General features: G+C 38.4%; 1 protein-coding gene across 3 annotated transcripts in view; it reads right to left on the reverse strand.

The window, feature by feature from the left end:
* The window catches only part of prkdc (protein kinase, DNA-activated, catalytic subunit), a 153,333-nt gene that overhangs the window by 114,433 nt on the left and 22,860 nt on the right, over nucleotides 1-16,040 (reverse strand). For 2 of the 3 annotated variants that reach the window (XM_062021504.1, XM_062021503.1), the window contains exons 4-12: nucleotides 12,891-12,965; nucleotides 6,109-6,217; nucleotides 5,919-6,031; nucleotides 2,912-3,011; nucleotides 2,759-2,814; nucleotides 1,356-1,386; nucleotides 1,125-1,282; nucleotides 457-603; nucleotides 228-392 (exon numbers count right to left, since the gene is read on the reverse strand). In XM_062021504.1, coding sequence (XP_061877488.1) covers nucleotides 228-392; nucleotides 457-603; nucleotides 1,125-1,282; nucleotides 1,356-1,386; nucleotides 2,759-2,814; nucleotides 2,912-3,011; nucleotides 5,919-6,031; nucleotides 6,109-6,217; nucleotides 12,891-12,965 — 954 coding nt within the window. Of the gene's footprint in view, nucleotides 1-227; nucleotides 393-456; nucleotides 604-1,124; nucleotides 1,283-1,355; nucleotides 1,387-2,758; nucleotides 2,815-2,911; nucleotides 3,012-5,918; nucleotides 6,032-6,108; nucleotides 6,218-12,890; nucleotides 12,966-16,040 lie in introns of those variants that run through there. The other variant, XM_062021505.1, reaches the window with a different exon arrangement.

A 16,040-nucleotide genomic window follows, 5' to 3' on the forward strand; every position in this document is an offset into this window, starting at 1 on the left:
ATCAATAATATGTAAATATTACATATATGTTATATTTTATGTTTCTACTATGGTACATTTTAGTCTACTTAATACCTGCATTATCCTTTCCATCCTTACCCTTTCCATCCTTTAAAATTGATCTACTGTGTGGAACAATTTCCCTTGTGGATCAATAAAGTTTGTCATTGTTCCACTGTGTAACAATAGGAAAGAAAGAACAAGAGTGGTGATGGTGAGTATATTACCTTGTCCAGGTGAATGAGGACACTCGCTATTGAGTCCAAAAAGCTGGGTAGTTGGTAGAAGCTTTCGTCCTCCCCCTCAGACTCCGTGAGATACATTTGTTTACAGCGTTGAATCAGCTCGGTATACATCAAGTCCACATCTTGTGAGCAAACTTTCTTGCATGCCTTCAATATAATAGGAAAGATCATAAAATCAAATGTCACTTTTGTCTTGATTTGATCAACTTACAGCTGCGAAGAATCCATATCCTCGTATAGCGATGGATAGTTCTTTGTGGGTTGAGTCCATAGTCTTAATGATGCTGCAGAACTTTTGCATAAAGAACTTCAACTTGCTCTTATGCTCCTCGATATTTTCTGCCACGAGCATTGACACCTGTAAATGTAATTAGTAGGGCTGTGAAGTTTTGGCCACCGCACGCTTTGATTTGATTCTTGGGGGTAACGATTTGATTCAGGATCGTTCTTGATTCAAAATGTTCTTTGATTTAAAATTAATACTTTTTAATTACAATAGGTGCCAGTTCCATGATTAACTACATTCCTCCATAAAAAAAGATAAACAGCTGTGATAAATGTCTATATCACCTATAAGAAAACTGGTTTTGTTTAATAAAATTCTCCTCAAACATAGTAACACACTTCTTTTTTCTAAAGTAAATCTGTACAGCAGATATGGGCCTCTTCATCAACAATACGATTTGCCTGAGTGGCTGAACAGGACAGATTAAAAAAATAAATAAATGATTACAAATTTGAATCGATTTTTGATTTTTTGTAATCAATTAACAATCGTTACAAATAAAAATCGCGATTGATTTGAAAATCTTTTTTTGGACACCTCTGGTAATTAGTAACACAGCTGTGCTTCTGAGAAATGTAGATGAGGATGTTTACATGTTTGAGGAAGGATTCCAGTGCATAGTAGCTCGTCTTTTTCATCTCGTTGTTAATGTGACCACAGAGCTTGGACATGGCGTCAAACAGCTCCCTGTAGTGGTCAATGAGGCAGCTGCTGAATTGAGACGCGTGCCTGGCAAACAATCTAAGGCCAGCTGTTAAAGGAACACAGTTTGTTATTCACCTGCAACTGTCACATTTGTTGGAGCAACAAACAAGAAATCTCACCAAAAGTAATAGCATAGCGTTGCATTTCCATCTGCCACCAAAAAGAAAAACAGAAACATTTCTGATTTTAGAATTTTAATCTTACACAGTAGTTTTGGAGCACTTTCAAACATAAAGCCAGTACAGCAAACACATCAAGAAAACATGACTAGTATGTGCTGCATGGAGACCGTTTGCTGCATGCAACTTGTTTTTATTTGGCCTCTGACAATAAGTTAGGTCACTTAGTTTACTACCAGAAAGTAAACTACTTTAAATCGGTCTCTGACATTAAGTTGGATTAGTACCATAAGGTAAACTACTCATTTGGCCTCTGACATTAGGTTAAGTTACTTTATTAGTACCAAAAGATAAACTAGTTTTTATATGGCCTCTGACATTAAGTTAGGTTATTTTATTAGCACCAGAAGGTAAACTAGTTTTTAATTAGCCTCTGACATTAAGTTAGGTTATTTTATTATTACCAGAAGGTAAACTAGTTTTTAATTGGCCACTGACATTAAGTTAAGTTACTAGAAGTTAAACTAGTTTGTATTTGGTCTGTGACATTATTTAGGTTACTTTATTGGTACCATAAGGTAAACTAATTTGTATTTAATCTGTGACATATGTTGAATTAGGTTTCTTTATTAATACCAGAAGACATACAGGTACATTTTAAATCTCATATTCCCCAAAATCGTGCAGTAAACCAAAATGGCTGGTTACCTGTGCATCAGGGACATGAGTAGGATTTCATTCATATGCAAACAAATCAGCTATAATTAGAGGGGGCATAGGAATGCTTTAGTGAGGCTCAAGCCAGCCTAAAATACAAGACATTACCGATATGTGCAAGGGTTATGTTCTGAGACCACCTATTGTGGCTCTGGAGCACTACACCCAGTAACCTAAATTTACAATGATATTCAAACATGACTAAATTATTTTCTTTACAAAAGTTGACTATTTTCACACTGCTCTTTAACTTGATTTTATTAGCGTTAGACTCAACAAAAATGTAAACAACAGTCTCATTGTTGCTCCAATTTTTCACAAGCTCAAACTCAAAGATGTAAAACTTTTTCTGTGCCGAAGTCATATTTCTTTCAAATACTTTTGACAAATGTGTGCAAATGTCCTTTGCTGTGATAATGCATCACCTTACAAGCGTGAAGTGAAGTGAATTATATCTATATAGCGCTTTTCTCTAGTGACTCAAAGTGCTAGTGTTATGTCAAGATGTTGATTAGACAGCATGATTATTGCACAGGTGTTGGTCATTATAAAAAAAAGTGCAAGGAGGAATTTTAGAAATGTTTTTGTCAGCGTCACTATCTATATAAATCGTAGTCTTCATGTATTGTATACATACATTTTAGGGATACATATGATAAGTTTCATGTAAGACAGATATGTGTTACCTGGGGATTAATTGCCTTTAAGGTGAATTGAAATATTTCCTTGGATGTGGTTGGATCTGCAAGTCAAAGACAAACTGTTTATGTACACACAAGCAAGGTGTGCAGAAATGCAACATGCAGTGTACTATTCTATGCATCTAGTTCAGAGCGCACCTTCCTCCATTGTTTTAGGGAAGTTGACCATGAGAGCAGTGACTCCTTTCAAACATCCAGCAATTACCATCAGTTTGGGCTCCTTTGTTGTGGACGTCATCTGCAAAAATGACATGAAATTACATAAAATCACAACAATCAAAATAGATAATACCATTGGAGTCCAGAGTGCGTACCATCTTTCAAATTCAAAATAATGCTTTTTAGAGAAACACGTTTGAAAATGAAAATGTTAGTGTAAAGATTGTTCTAAAAGTGATTGACAATGACACGCTGGTGTTGTTGCAACAAGTTTAAGAAATAAACAACCCCTGATGAAAATTATGGAAAAAGACTTGTAGGATGTTCATTCAGTTGTTTAATTTTGTAGAAAAAAAATCATACAACAACATGACACATCCATCCATCCATCTTTAACCGCTTATCCGGAATTGGGTCGTGGGGAAAACAGCTCCAGCAGAGACCCCCAGACTTCCCTCTCCAGAGCAACATTAGCAACTTCCTCCTGGGGAATCCCGAAGCGTTCCCAGGCCAGAGAGGAGATGTAATCCCCCCATCTGGTCCTTGGCCTGCCGCGGGGTCTCCTCCCAGCGGGACGTGCAATGAGGACCTCCCTAGGGAGACGCTCGTGAGGCATCCGCACGAGATGCCCGAACCACCTAAGCTGGCTCCTTTCCAAGCGAAGGAGCAGCGGCTCTACTCCGAGTCTCTCTCGGGTGACTGAACTTCTCACCCTATCTCTAAGGAAGATGCCTGCCACCCTTCTGAGGAAACTCATTTTGGCCACTAGAATCCGCAATCTTATTCTTTCGGTCATGACCCACACTTCATGACCATAGGTGAGAGTAGGAATGTAGATAGCTCGGTAGACCGAGAGCTTTGCCTTCTGGCTCAGCTCTCGTTTCGTCACAACAGTGCGGCAGAGAGACTGCAATACTGCCCCAACTGCTCCGATTGTCCGGCTGACAATATGTTTTGAAAAAAGAAAATACACAGCAAGACAAATGAACAAATGGTGGAAACTGGAATCACCGTCAAATATAGACAAGCTAAACAAAAGCCGTGATTAACGCCCAAACAGAAAAAAAGAGGCTAAGGAACAGCATTCAAGGACAATGGATGACTGAATGAATGTTATATTCAGTAATGAATTGCGAATCTGCATTGGGCCAGGTAATGATACTGGAACTTTTGTTTGGCGCCTGAAGAAAACAGTCATTGATGGTTACAGCGCTGCATGTGAGGTAATGGCACTGGGGAGATTGTTTTCATTATATCTTCAATGGATGCGTTTAAGTTGACTTTTTACAGACTTTTCTTTTTCCATCAATTGTGGGGATAATAACATAATTCTTCCAGATAAAAATGCACTTTGCCATAAAAAAAATACAACTTTCCTTAAAGAAAAAGACATAAGGTCAATGTCATGGTCTGCAAATAGTCCGGATCTCAATCTGTAGTGGAAATTGAAGAAAATGGTCAATGACAAGACTCAAACTGCAAAGCTGATCTGGCAACAGCAATCAGAAAAAGTTGGAGCAAGGTTAATAAAGAGTACTGTTTGTCACTTGTAAAGTTCATACCTCAGAGACTGCAAGCTGTTATAAAACCCAGAGGTGGTGCAACAAAGTACTAGTGTTGTGTTGAAGTGTTTGTTTGTTATTGCTGATTCCATTTTTTTTCTCAGAATAAAGTGATTCCATAGTTTATTTCACTCTAATTGATTTAAAAATAAAACCGTTACGCAATTTTGTTATTCTTAAAGTCAGATCTGTGTGTTTATTTCCATACCTGACGGTTTCGGCTACAACTGTTGCCTTCCTCAGAGGTTGTCACGTGATGTTGCTGTGACTTGTCTGAACAGCTGATTTAAACAGTTGTAGCCGAAACACACAGGTCTGGCTATAAGAATAACAAAATAGCATATTTTTTTGAAGACCTAATGAACATCTTTGGATTACTAAAACCTTTGCGGACTAGCACAATTAATATTCTTGATTTCTATTAGTGTTTCTTAAAACCAGAAAGTTGCCATTTGAAATTACTATATTTTTGTATCATTTTTGTGATCTGCTTCTTTACTACAAAGTTTAACAACTGTATGAACTTCTTCCAAGTCTGGCGAGTCCATATTTTTTGCCAGAGATTGTACTACAGTGGAACACATGTATGCTGACTGGCTGGCTGACGTCGACATAAGGTTGTCAACATTTCAACATTATTATTTGAAACGGAAACTAGCGATTGCTTGCATATTTAAGTTAAAGTTAAAGTACCAATGATTGTCACACACACATTAGGTGTGGTGAAATTTGTCCTCTACTTGTGATTTTGTCCAGACACATTAGAATACTAGATGATAATAACGGATTATTGAACCTACAGCAGTTTGTTTTATTCCATTTGTGTATTGTACATATAATATTTATCACATATTAAACATTTTATTATACCAAAACATTTTTAAATTACTATTCAGTTTAACTCACATGTCACACAATTCTATAAAAATAAAAAGGCATTGTTTAAAAAATAAAATGTATGTTTTCCCATTTTTTAGTACCGGTTTAGACATTAGAGCACCGTTTCAAAAGTGCTGATTTGGTACCAAATTCAGTTCAAATGTAAATAACACCCTTCATCAACGATAATAATAATAACAACAAAAACAACAAGAAAAACACTCAAATAGTGCACACCAGGCCTCATCCGCCAATAGAAATTCTTTAAAACGTTTCTGAATGCAAACAGTGATTTGGATCACCCCCAAAATCTAATCACTTGTTCCTTATCTCAGTGCTGTCATTTCCTGAAAGTTTAATCAAAATCTAACAACTTTATGAGCTACATTACTAATTATGAAACAAAAAGACAAACTCCAGTAAATACTTCTGGTGGAGGCAATAAATAACAGGAGAAGTATGGAATGTACACTGAAAAAGGAGTTGCATTTAGCCTTGTTTTTCAGTTAATAACTATAATAAAGTAGTAGTTTTGTCCACAATACCTGTTCCTTCAGCTCCCCTCGATAGGCTTTGTAGAGTTTGTCAGAGTTGTTGACCATCTCACTGGGGTGAACCTCTGCAACAACTCCTAACAATTCATAGATGGTGCCAAGGACTGTGTCAAGAATAAAAACAGAAATTATCCAGCTGACAAATCTAAATTCATATTTGTTGCAACACCAAAACAAATACCTGAGTCAGGAAGTTTGCTCTTTTGATAAAGCTCGCTGTAAAATTTTGTGAATATTTCACTAATTCTCAACTCTGAAGCCACAGTAGAAGCTTTCGTTTTAAGGAGAACCTGTTGATAAAGGTAATAATGAAATGATTGTCACATTTAAAATGTTTGCAGTATGAAAGTCCATATAGTGACTATGAATATTTCATCCCCTGTTTATTTTGAAAGTTTACCCCCTGAGAAGACATGAACTTCTATTACTATGATAATTGCAAACCAAGAGAAATATAAGATTACAGCGAATTAGTATAACTCTGGAGGTCCATGAAAGATTTGGTAAGAACAATGTTTGTAAGAAAGAAACAGCCTAGAATTCCAAGGAAGGAGCAGAAAGCATGGTAATGTGACCACATGACAGAAAAATGTGGAGACCCCGCCCTGGCCAACTCATGTTGGGGGGTTGGTCCTCCTGTCTGGTCGGCATGTGGCTGGGCCCTGGGTCCTTGGCTCGGAGTCCACTCTGGCTTGTAGGTGGGCGGTTGGCCATCTGATGAGATCTGCATGTGGTGCCCTTCAGTGGAGGTAGTGGGCTTTCAGAATTGCTGATGAGCTCAGGGTGGGTGTTAGGTTGGCTCAGTTGGTGGAGCAGCCGTTCCGGCAACTTTAGGGTTTCCAGGTTCGATTCCCACTTTCGCCATCCTAGTCACTGCCGTTGTGTCCTTGGGCAAGACACTTAACCCACCTGCTCCTTGTGCCACCCTACTGGTTTAAATGTACTGTAGCTTAAATATGTATGTCTATGAATGTCCTCATTCATCCAGGTCATTGTAATCTCATGGCATTCAATCGATTACAAATGGACTGCATGATTTGTCTTGGAAGACATTTCACCTCTCATCCGGGTAGGCTTTATCAGTTCAAGCTCATAGACTTAAATTGGTCAGATCTAGTCTAGCAGCTGGTGCCAAAACCCCATATGTTTATACTACAAAACTAGGAGGGTGTGCCTGGGCAAGGATGGATTTGCCCTATCGTAGTGAGAAAAACAACTGTTTCCATGCAAACGAGCGCTCCTACTGTCAAAGCCAACAACAGCCGTTGAAGTGTAATTTCCCCTCGTTAGCATTAAGGTATTGTGTGGCAGAACGATCGCTGTGGAGCATACTGGTCACCCATCTGTGACCATAATGTTTCTAACTCCTGTTATTTGTTAGAGTCTTTTAGGAATGGTTGAAAGGACAGTGTTGTATGTGGGAGTCAGGTGGTGTCGCAGGTAAAATAATTTGTCTAGCAGAAATCTTACCCAACCAGAAAAAGATGTATTGGCGAAAGGGTTCAACTTTGCAATGACTCCACATGAGGTTCCTCCGGTTGATTTGATCACAGCAACAAAATCAGCCATTCTGAAAAACAACCCCAGCAGAAACCAAAAGGGAGCAAATACGGTTGAAAGTGACAGCAGCTCTTTTTAATGCCAAGCCCCGACTCCAAACCTCTCCTTGGAGGAGAGGAAGGCAGTAACATCACAGGCTGAAAACAAGGATGAACAAATCACGATCCTGCCAGCTGATAAAAGGAGATGCATAGTAATTCTCAACGCAACTGACTACCAAAACCAGTTGCTTACACTCAAAGATTCCAACACATGAAATACTCAAAAGGGACCCCACAAGTGGGTACAAGAGTAGAATCATTGAGTTATTACAAACTCTACAAAAGTCAGAAGCCATCAACCGGGCATTGTATTACCGATTATACCTACAAGAAACCATCATTTATGGCCTTCCAAAAATATACAAAGATGGGGCTCACCTAAGACCCACTGTCAGCAGTATTAACTCTGTGACATACAATATTGCTAAGTATATGGTCAACATCTTAGCACCTTTGGTTGGCAAAACTCCACATCATGTTAAAAACTCAATTGACTTTGTAGTGAAAATCTGAGGTCTAAAACTGGAAAAAACTTAACTATAGTTTCCTTTGAAGTCACCACCCTGTTCACCTGTATTCAAACCCAGGATGCAGTAGAGACAGCGAGGCAACGTCTACTAGGGGATCACGCCTTACAGGATAGATCCACACTAAACCCAGAACAGATTTGCCTATTGCTGGAACTTTGCCTTAACACTACATACTTTCAATTCATGGGAACGTTTTACTGACAAAAACATGGTTGTGCCATGGGATCACTTGTATCCCCAATAATAACAAACCTGTCCATGGAGAACACGTAAAAAAGAGCTCTTAGCTATTTTAAGGGAACAGGACAGAGTCATTGGTACAGATATGTGGATGACACATGGGTGGAAATCAGAAACCAAGAAGTGCAAGCCTTCACCGAGCACATTAACTCTGGACAAAAATATCAAGTTCACACATGAAGATGTCAAACACAGTAAGTTGCCTTTTTTGGACTGTGATGTCCACATTGGAGAAAACGGGGGCCTCCATGTGGGGATTTACCAAAAACCCACACATAGGGATCAATACCTTCTTTTTTACTCACACCACCCACTAGACCACAAACTGGGCATTATCAGAACCCTACAACACAGAGCTGATAATGTTCATACCAGCCCACAGGCCAAACAGAAAGAGCATAGCAATTTGAGCGAAGCCCTCAAAACCTGTGGTTACCCCAGCTGGTCGTTTGTGAAAATTGCATCCAGTTCCAGAAATAACAAAAACAGAGTGAAGAAAAAGGTGACGCAAAAATATTGTCATTCCATATGTATCAGTGCTATTTTTAAACAACATAACATCCCAGTACACTTCAAACCAGGCAACACCCTGAGACAGAGACTGGTGCATCCTAAGACCGGATACCCCATACCCACAAATACAATCTGGTGTATGCTATCCAGTGTGCTGATGAATGCACTGATTCATATATTGGGGAAACAAAACAACCACTGAGCCGACGCATAGCACAGCACGGGCAAACTCTTCAGGCCTAGACTCATTTGCCTACCTGCACCTCAGGGAGAAATAGCACTCTTTTGAGAACAAAAATGTACAGATTCTGGACAGAGAGGACAGTTGGTACGAAAGAGGAGTGAGGGAAGCCATCTATGTCAAGGTTGAAAAACCATCCCTAACAGAGGAGGTGGTCTGCAACACCACCTGTCTCCCACATACAACACTGTCCTTTCAACCATTCATAAAAGACTCTGCAATTTACCCTTCAACAAATATCAGGACTTAATCATAGAAGGTGACCAGTTTGCCATTTGTGCCATTTGTTTACAACTGAATGGAATACTTACGCGGGGGATTCCGACTATTGTGGACTGGTAGTAGTTGACCCACAGCGATCGTTCTGCCACACAATACCTCAATGCTAACGAGAGGAAATTAAACTTCATCGACTGTTGTTGGCTTTGACAGTCGTTTCCATCAAAACAGTTTGTTTTTTCTCGCTGCGATAGGGCAAAACCATCCTTTCCCAGGCACACCCTCCTGGTTTTGTAGTATAAACATTTGGGGTTTTGGCACCAGCCACTAGACTAGATCTGACCAATCTAAGTCTACAAGCACAAACTGATGAAGCCTACTCGGATGAGAGGCAAAACATCTTCCAAGATAACCAAGCAGTCCAGTTGCCATCTATTTAATGCCATCCATCCATTTTCTATCGCTTGCCCCTATGCCGTGAGACTTAAAGATGTAGATAATAGGTTTCATTATATAAAGCGCTTTGAGCCTTTAGAGAAGAAAAGCGCTATATAAATATAAATCACTTTACAAATATAATCCACTTTGGGACATTGATTCCTAGTGCCAATCTGTCCTACGCTCGATCACACACACACACACACATTTGCATGCATTGTCTGTTTTCCGCATCTTTATTTATCCTGCGGCTGTAATTTGAAACTCACTATCGAGTTACTATCAGTCTTATTATTATTACTACTGTAAATTATATTCATATAATTTGTATTGAAGGGGAACTGCACTTTTTTGGAATTGTGCCTCTCATTCAGAATCCCTATGTAAAACAATAAATGTTTTTCTTTTCATTATGCATTCTAATTTGTAATGGCTGTAATTGTATGGCAAGTACAAGGTGGTTAACAATTTAGTTAATGAGAGTACTACATTGCGCCCATAAAGCCCTCTTAAAAAATTTAAAATAAAAACGGCAACAATACTCCATTTACAACCTGTGACCTTAATATTGACCAAGTATTAGCAATATTGGTATTATAAGCGCTAACGCAGACAAACTATATTTAGCAGAGATCACAGAGAACCAACTAGTTTATGCAATAATTGATCACAACTGGACTGTTTGGTTTGACCAGCCCGCACTAATCTAAGTCTAGACTAGATCTGACCCATCTAAGTCTATGAGCATGAACTGATGAAGCCTACTCGGATGAGAGGCGAAACATCTTCTAAGACAAACCGCCAAACAGTCCAGGTGCAATCTGTGTGTGTGTGTGTGTGTGTGTGTGTGTGTGTGTGTGTGTGTGTGTGTGTGTGTGTGTGTGTGTGTGTGTGTGTGTGTGTGTGTGTGTGTGTGTGTGTGTACACACATACAAACACTTGTGAAGGACATAATGTCAGGGCTGTATTGAGTTTCCAATAATTTCTACGACTCTTATTTTTTGTGATAGAGTCATTGGAGCACATACTTTTTTGATCAAAAAACATTCATGAAGTTTGGTTCTTTTATGAATTTATTATGCGTCTACTGAAAATGTGACCCAATCTGCTGGGTCAAAAGTATACATACAGCAACATGCATTATCAATTTTGGTAATGTAGAAAAGTTACAATCAAATCAAATTAGCTTCATTGCATGGCCTCTTAACTTCATGTGAGTGATTATGATTGACGACACCTGTTGACTTCTCTGAGCCCATTTAAATAGGGCTCATGTGATGCAGTCATTAGACTCGGTTACAAACGGGACAATGGGAAAGTCAAAGGAACTCAGCACAGATCTGAAAAAACGAATCATTGACTTGATCAAGTCAAGAAAGTCACTTGGAGCCATTTAAAAGCAGCTTAACGTTCCAAGAACAACTGTGCAGACAATTGTTGGTAAGTATAAAGTGCATGGCACAGTTTTGTCACTGCCACGATCAGGAAGAAAACGCAAGCTATCACCTACCGCTGAGAGAAAATTGGTCAGTATGATCAAGAGTCAACCGAGAACCACCAAAAAGCAGGTCTGTATTGAATTGGAAGCTGCTGGAACACAGGTGTCAGTGTCCACAGTCAAGCGTGTTTTGCATCGCCATGGACTGAGAGGCTACCATGCAAGATGGAAGCCCTTGCTCCAGAAGCGACACCTTAAGGCTCGTCTAAAGTTTGCTACTGATCACATGGACAAAGATAAGACCTTCTGGAGGAAAGTTCTACGATCAGATGAAAAAAAACTTGGGCTGTTTGGCCACAATACCCAGCAATATGTTTGGAGGAGAAAAGGTGAGGCCTTTAATCCCAGGAACACCAATCCCACCGTCAATCATGGTGGTGCTAGTATTATGCTCTGGGCCTGTTTTGCTGCCAATGGAACTGGTGCTTTACAGAGCGTAAATGGGACAATGAAAAAGGAGGATTACCTCCAAATTCTTCAGGACAACCTAAGAAAATCAGCCCGGAAGTTGGGTTTTGGGCACAGTTGGGTGTTCCAACGGGAAAATGACCCCAAACACACGTCAAAAGTGGTAAAGGAATGGCTAAATCAGGCTAGAATTAAGGTTTTAGAATGGCCTTCCCAAAGTCCTGACTTAAACTCCATTGAGAACATGTGGACAATGCTGAAGAAACAAGTCCATGTCAGAAAACCAATACATTTAGCTGAATTGCACCAATTTTGTCAAGAGGAGTGGTCAAAAATTCAACCAGAAGCTTGCCAAAAGCTTGTGGATGGCTACCAAAAGCGCCTTATTGCAGTGAAACTTGCCAAGTTAATACAACCAGATATTAACATTGCTGTATGTATACTTTTGACCCAGCAGATTTGGTCACATTTTCAGTAGACCCATAATAAATTCATAAAAGAACCAAACTTCATGAATGTTTTTTGTGGCCAACAAGTATGTGCTCCAATCACTCTACCACAAAAAAATAAGAGTTGTAGAAATTATTGGAAACTCAAGACAGCCATGACATTATGTTCTTTACAAGTGTATGTAAACTTTTGACCACGACTGTATATGAATACATAAAGAAGTACCGGTATATAAAAAAGTATACTATATAAGAGTATTCAAGTATATCAGACTCACGTGTTGTACAACAAATCTGTTCAGGCAAAACAATCACACACACAATCGCTTCTTTCTGACATATGCAATAGTTCAATGTACCTCTGCTAGTATTGTCAGCACAGTTAGAATTGGAGTAGATGATTATATCACTCTATGATTTCAGGTGGAAACACTACTTTGGTGTGCTCTCAACCATCAGGAGTATGCAATCGTTTTGTTTGGGAATCAAATATTTAACATACAAAATTAAATAAATAATACCATAATGTATTCCCTCAATCCAATACATTCATTTATCTATAAACTTTAATTCATGTTTTTTCTGGATTTTTTGTTTTGTTTTGTTTTCTGGGTCTCAGTTCAAACAAACCGACCATAACATTTGTGGACTGTTGATGTGTTGTGTGGGGGTAAACTTACAAAATCAGATCACATAATAATGCATCGTCAAAAGAAATTGAGCCACCAATAATATACATCCCAATGTTACAGCAGTTGGCAGATTAATTTAAATAAATGTGGAAGTTGTTTGGACAACATAAAAAAAAATCACAAAATAAACTAACCTTAATAAGCAGCTCCAGTAGTGCAGTTCTACATTTGGCTGTTTTGTCCTTTGTGTACACCGTCAAACATGTGTTCTGCAAGGAAAACGTACACAATATTGTTCTTACACAGCATTTCTTATTATTGTATTATACTGGAGGATTCAAGTTACATTCTTCTGTACAGTGTTCCCTCTTTTATTGGTGGGGGTTACATTTCAGATCCGCCATGTGGGTGAATTTCCACCAAGTAGGGATGCTTTTTTATGATTTGTATGAATATTTTATACATTTAACACCTGTGTGAAGTTGGCCCTAACCTTTCAATATTCATGATCAGCCCCCCGACCTTGTCAAAACCTCCCCAATCCAGTCCTAATTGTTTGTGCTACAAAAATGTTTGGTTTATTACAGTTTTTAAGGTTTTAACGTTTTATTGTTTTATATTGTTGGTGTGTAATTAATGTGTTATTAATCATAACTAGACCCCAACCATGTCAAAATCTTCCCAAATGTGGTCCATTTGTTTGAGCTTTGTTTGTGTTGTAACATTTTTGGTCTAACTACCTTATTTTTCGGACTATAAGTCGCAGTTTTTTTCATAGTTTGGCCGGGGGTGCGACTCAGGAAGGACTTATGTGTGAAATTATTAACACATTACCGTAAAATATCAAATAATATTATTTAGCTCATTCACGTAAGAGACTAGACGTATAAAATTTCATCGGATTTAGCGATTAGGAGTGACAGATTGTTTTGTAAACGTATAGCATGTTCTATATGTTATAGTTATTTCAATGACTCTTACCATAACATGTTACGTTAACATACCAGGCACGTTCTCAGTTGGTTATTTATGCGTCATATAATGTACACTTATTCAGCCTGTTGTTCACTATTCTTTATTTATTTTAAATTGCCTTTCAAATGTCTATTCTTGGTGTTGGGTTTTATCAAATAAATGTCCCCAAAAAATGCGACTTATACTCCAGTGCGACTTTTATGTTTTTTTCCTTCTTTATTATGCATTTTGGGCCGGTGCGACTTATACTCCGAAAAATACGGTATTATTATTATTAATGTTTTGTGATTTACCTGTGTGAAGTTTGCCCCCAATCCCCACATTGTCCAAATCTCCCCAAACGTGTTCCACAATCATTTGTGCTACGTTTGTCTGCAAACATTTCTGTTTGTGTCGTTACTGTTTTTAAGTTAACGTTTTATTTGTTTATGTTATTAACGTGTAATTAGCGTGTGATTAACCATGACTAGACCGTAACTATGTCAAAATATCCCCAAACGTGTCCCATTTGTGCTGCAAAAATATTTGGTTTAAATATCATTATTTTCAAGTTAACGTTTTCTTATTCACTTGTGTGAAGTGGGGGGGGGGGGGGATATTTGGTTTAAATATCATTATTTTCAAGTTAACGTTTTCTTATTCACTTGTGTGAAGTGGGGGGGGGGGTCTAGTTATGATTAATAACACTTTTATTAACATTAACATTTATAAAACCATAAAATGTTAACTTATAAAACTATAATAGTTAGACCACAAAATTTGCAGCACAAACCAGCACAAACATAGCACAAATAATTGGTACTGGTTTGGGGAGGTTTTTACAGGGAGGGGGTTATGAATATTGAAACGTTAATAATTTTAAAAAAACTATAATAGTTAGACCAAACATTTTTGCAGCACAAATATAGCACAAACAAATGGATTAAGTTTGGGGTGATTTGGACGAGGTGGGGGGCTGGATGACATCTCTAGTCAGAAAATGCATTTTAGAATAACTTAAAAACTATAATGGCACAAACTAAAATTTTTGCAGAACAAATATAGCACAAATGTTTGGGACAAGTTTGTGGAGAATTGGAAATGGTTCAGTTTCACAGAGGTGCATTTAACGTCTTTATAAGCCCTCCACAAAGCTGACACACACACTCATAAACATGTCCTATGCTTTTAAAACACTTTATATACTCTAGAACAGGGGTAGGGAACCTATGGCTCGTGAGCCAGATGTGGCTCTTTTGATGACTGAATCTGGCTGTCAAATTGTATTTAGTGTCTCTCACGGAAAAACATTTTACAATATTTAGCTTTCATGGATCTCTCAACCAAAAATGTTCCCGACCCCTGCTCTAGAACATAAATCATTTTAACATCAATCTTCAATGGGTACTCAAATCTCAATGGTAGTTTAAAAATCAATGTACTCAATGTTACTTTAAAATTAATGTACCGTATTTTTCGGATTATAAGTCGCAGTTTTTTTCATAGTTTGGCCGTGGGTGCGACATATACTCCGGAGCGACTTATGTGTGAAATTATTAACACATTACCGTAAAATATAAAATAATATTATTTATCTCATTCGCATAAGAGACGAAGCAAATGGCAGCAATCGTCACGCACACATCAGCAATCGTCACTCACACGTCAACCAATAAGAATTCGGCGGGGGAGGGTCATGGCAGAAGTGCATTGTGGGTCATGGGATGCTAACTGCTATATGCTACTGCTGTAGCTAATAAAATGGATCACATCAACATTGGCGGTAACTTATAAAAACTGAGAAGGACTGAACAAAAATGGCACCGAAAAGGAAATCATATACTGCAGATTACAAGCTGGACGTAGTGAAATATGCAGCAGAAAACGGCAATCGAGCAGCAGAAAGAAAGGACATACCAGAGGCGAAACCGGGGAGAAGATTTCATCGGATTTAGTGATCGGGAGTGACAGATTGTTTGGTAAACGTATAGCATGTTCTATATGTTATAGTTATTTGAATGACTCTTGCCATGATGTATTGCGTTAACATACCAGGCACATTCTCAGTTGATTATTTGAGCGTCATATGGTGTACACTTATTCAGCCTGTTGTTCACTATTCTTTATTTATTTTAAATTGCCTTTCAAATGTCTAATCTTGGTGTTGGATTTTATCAAATAAATTTCCCCCAAAAATGTAACTTGTACTCCAGTGCGACGTATATATGTTTTTTTCCTTCTTTATTGTGCATTTTCGGCCGTTGCGACGTATACTCCGGAGCGACTTATAGTCCGAAAAATACGGTACTCAACGGTACTTTAAAATCAATGTGTCACAAACTTGCATGGCTGCGGTACTTGTGGCCCCAAGATGCAGGAGACAGGAGGAC

This window comes from Entelurus aequoreus, linkage group LG15 (genome assembly GCF_033978785.1).
Source record: "Entelurus aequoreus isolate RoL-2023_Sb linkage group LG15, RoL_Eaeq_v1.1, whole genome shotgun sequence".
Classification (NCBI taxonomy): domain Eukaryota; kingdom Metazoa; phylum Chordata; class Actinopteri; order Syngnathiformes; family Syngnathidae; genus Entelurus; species Entelurus aequoreus.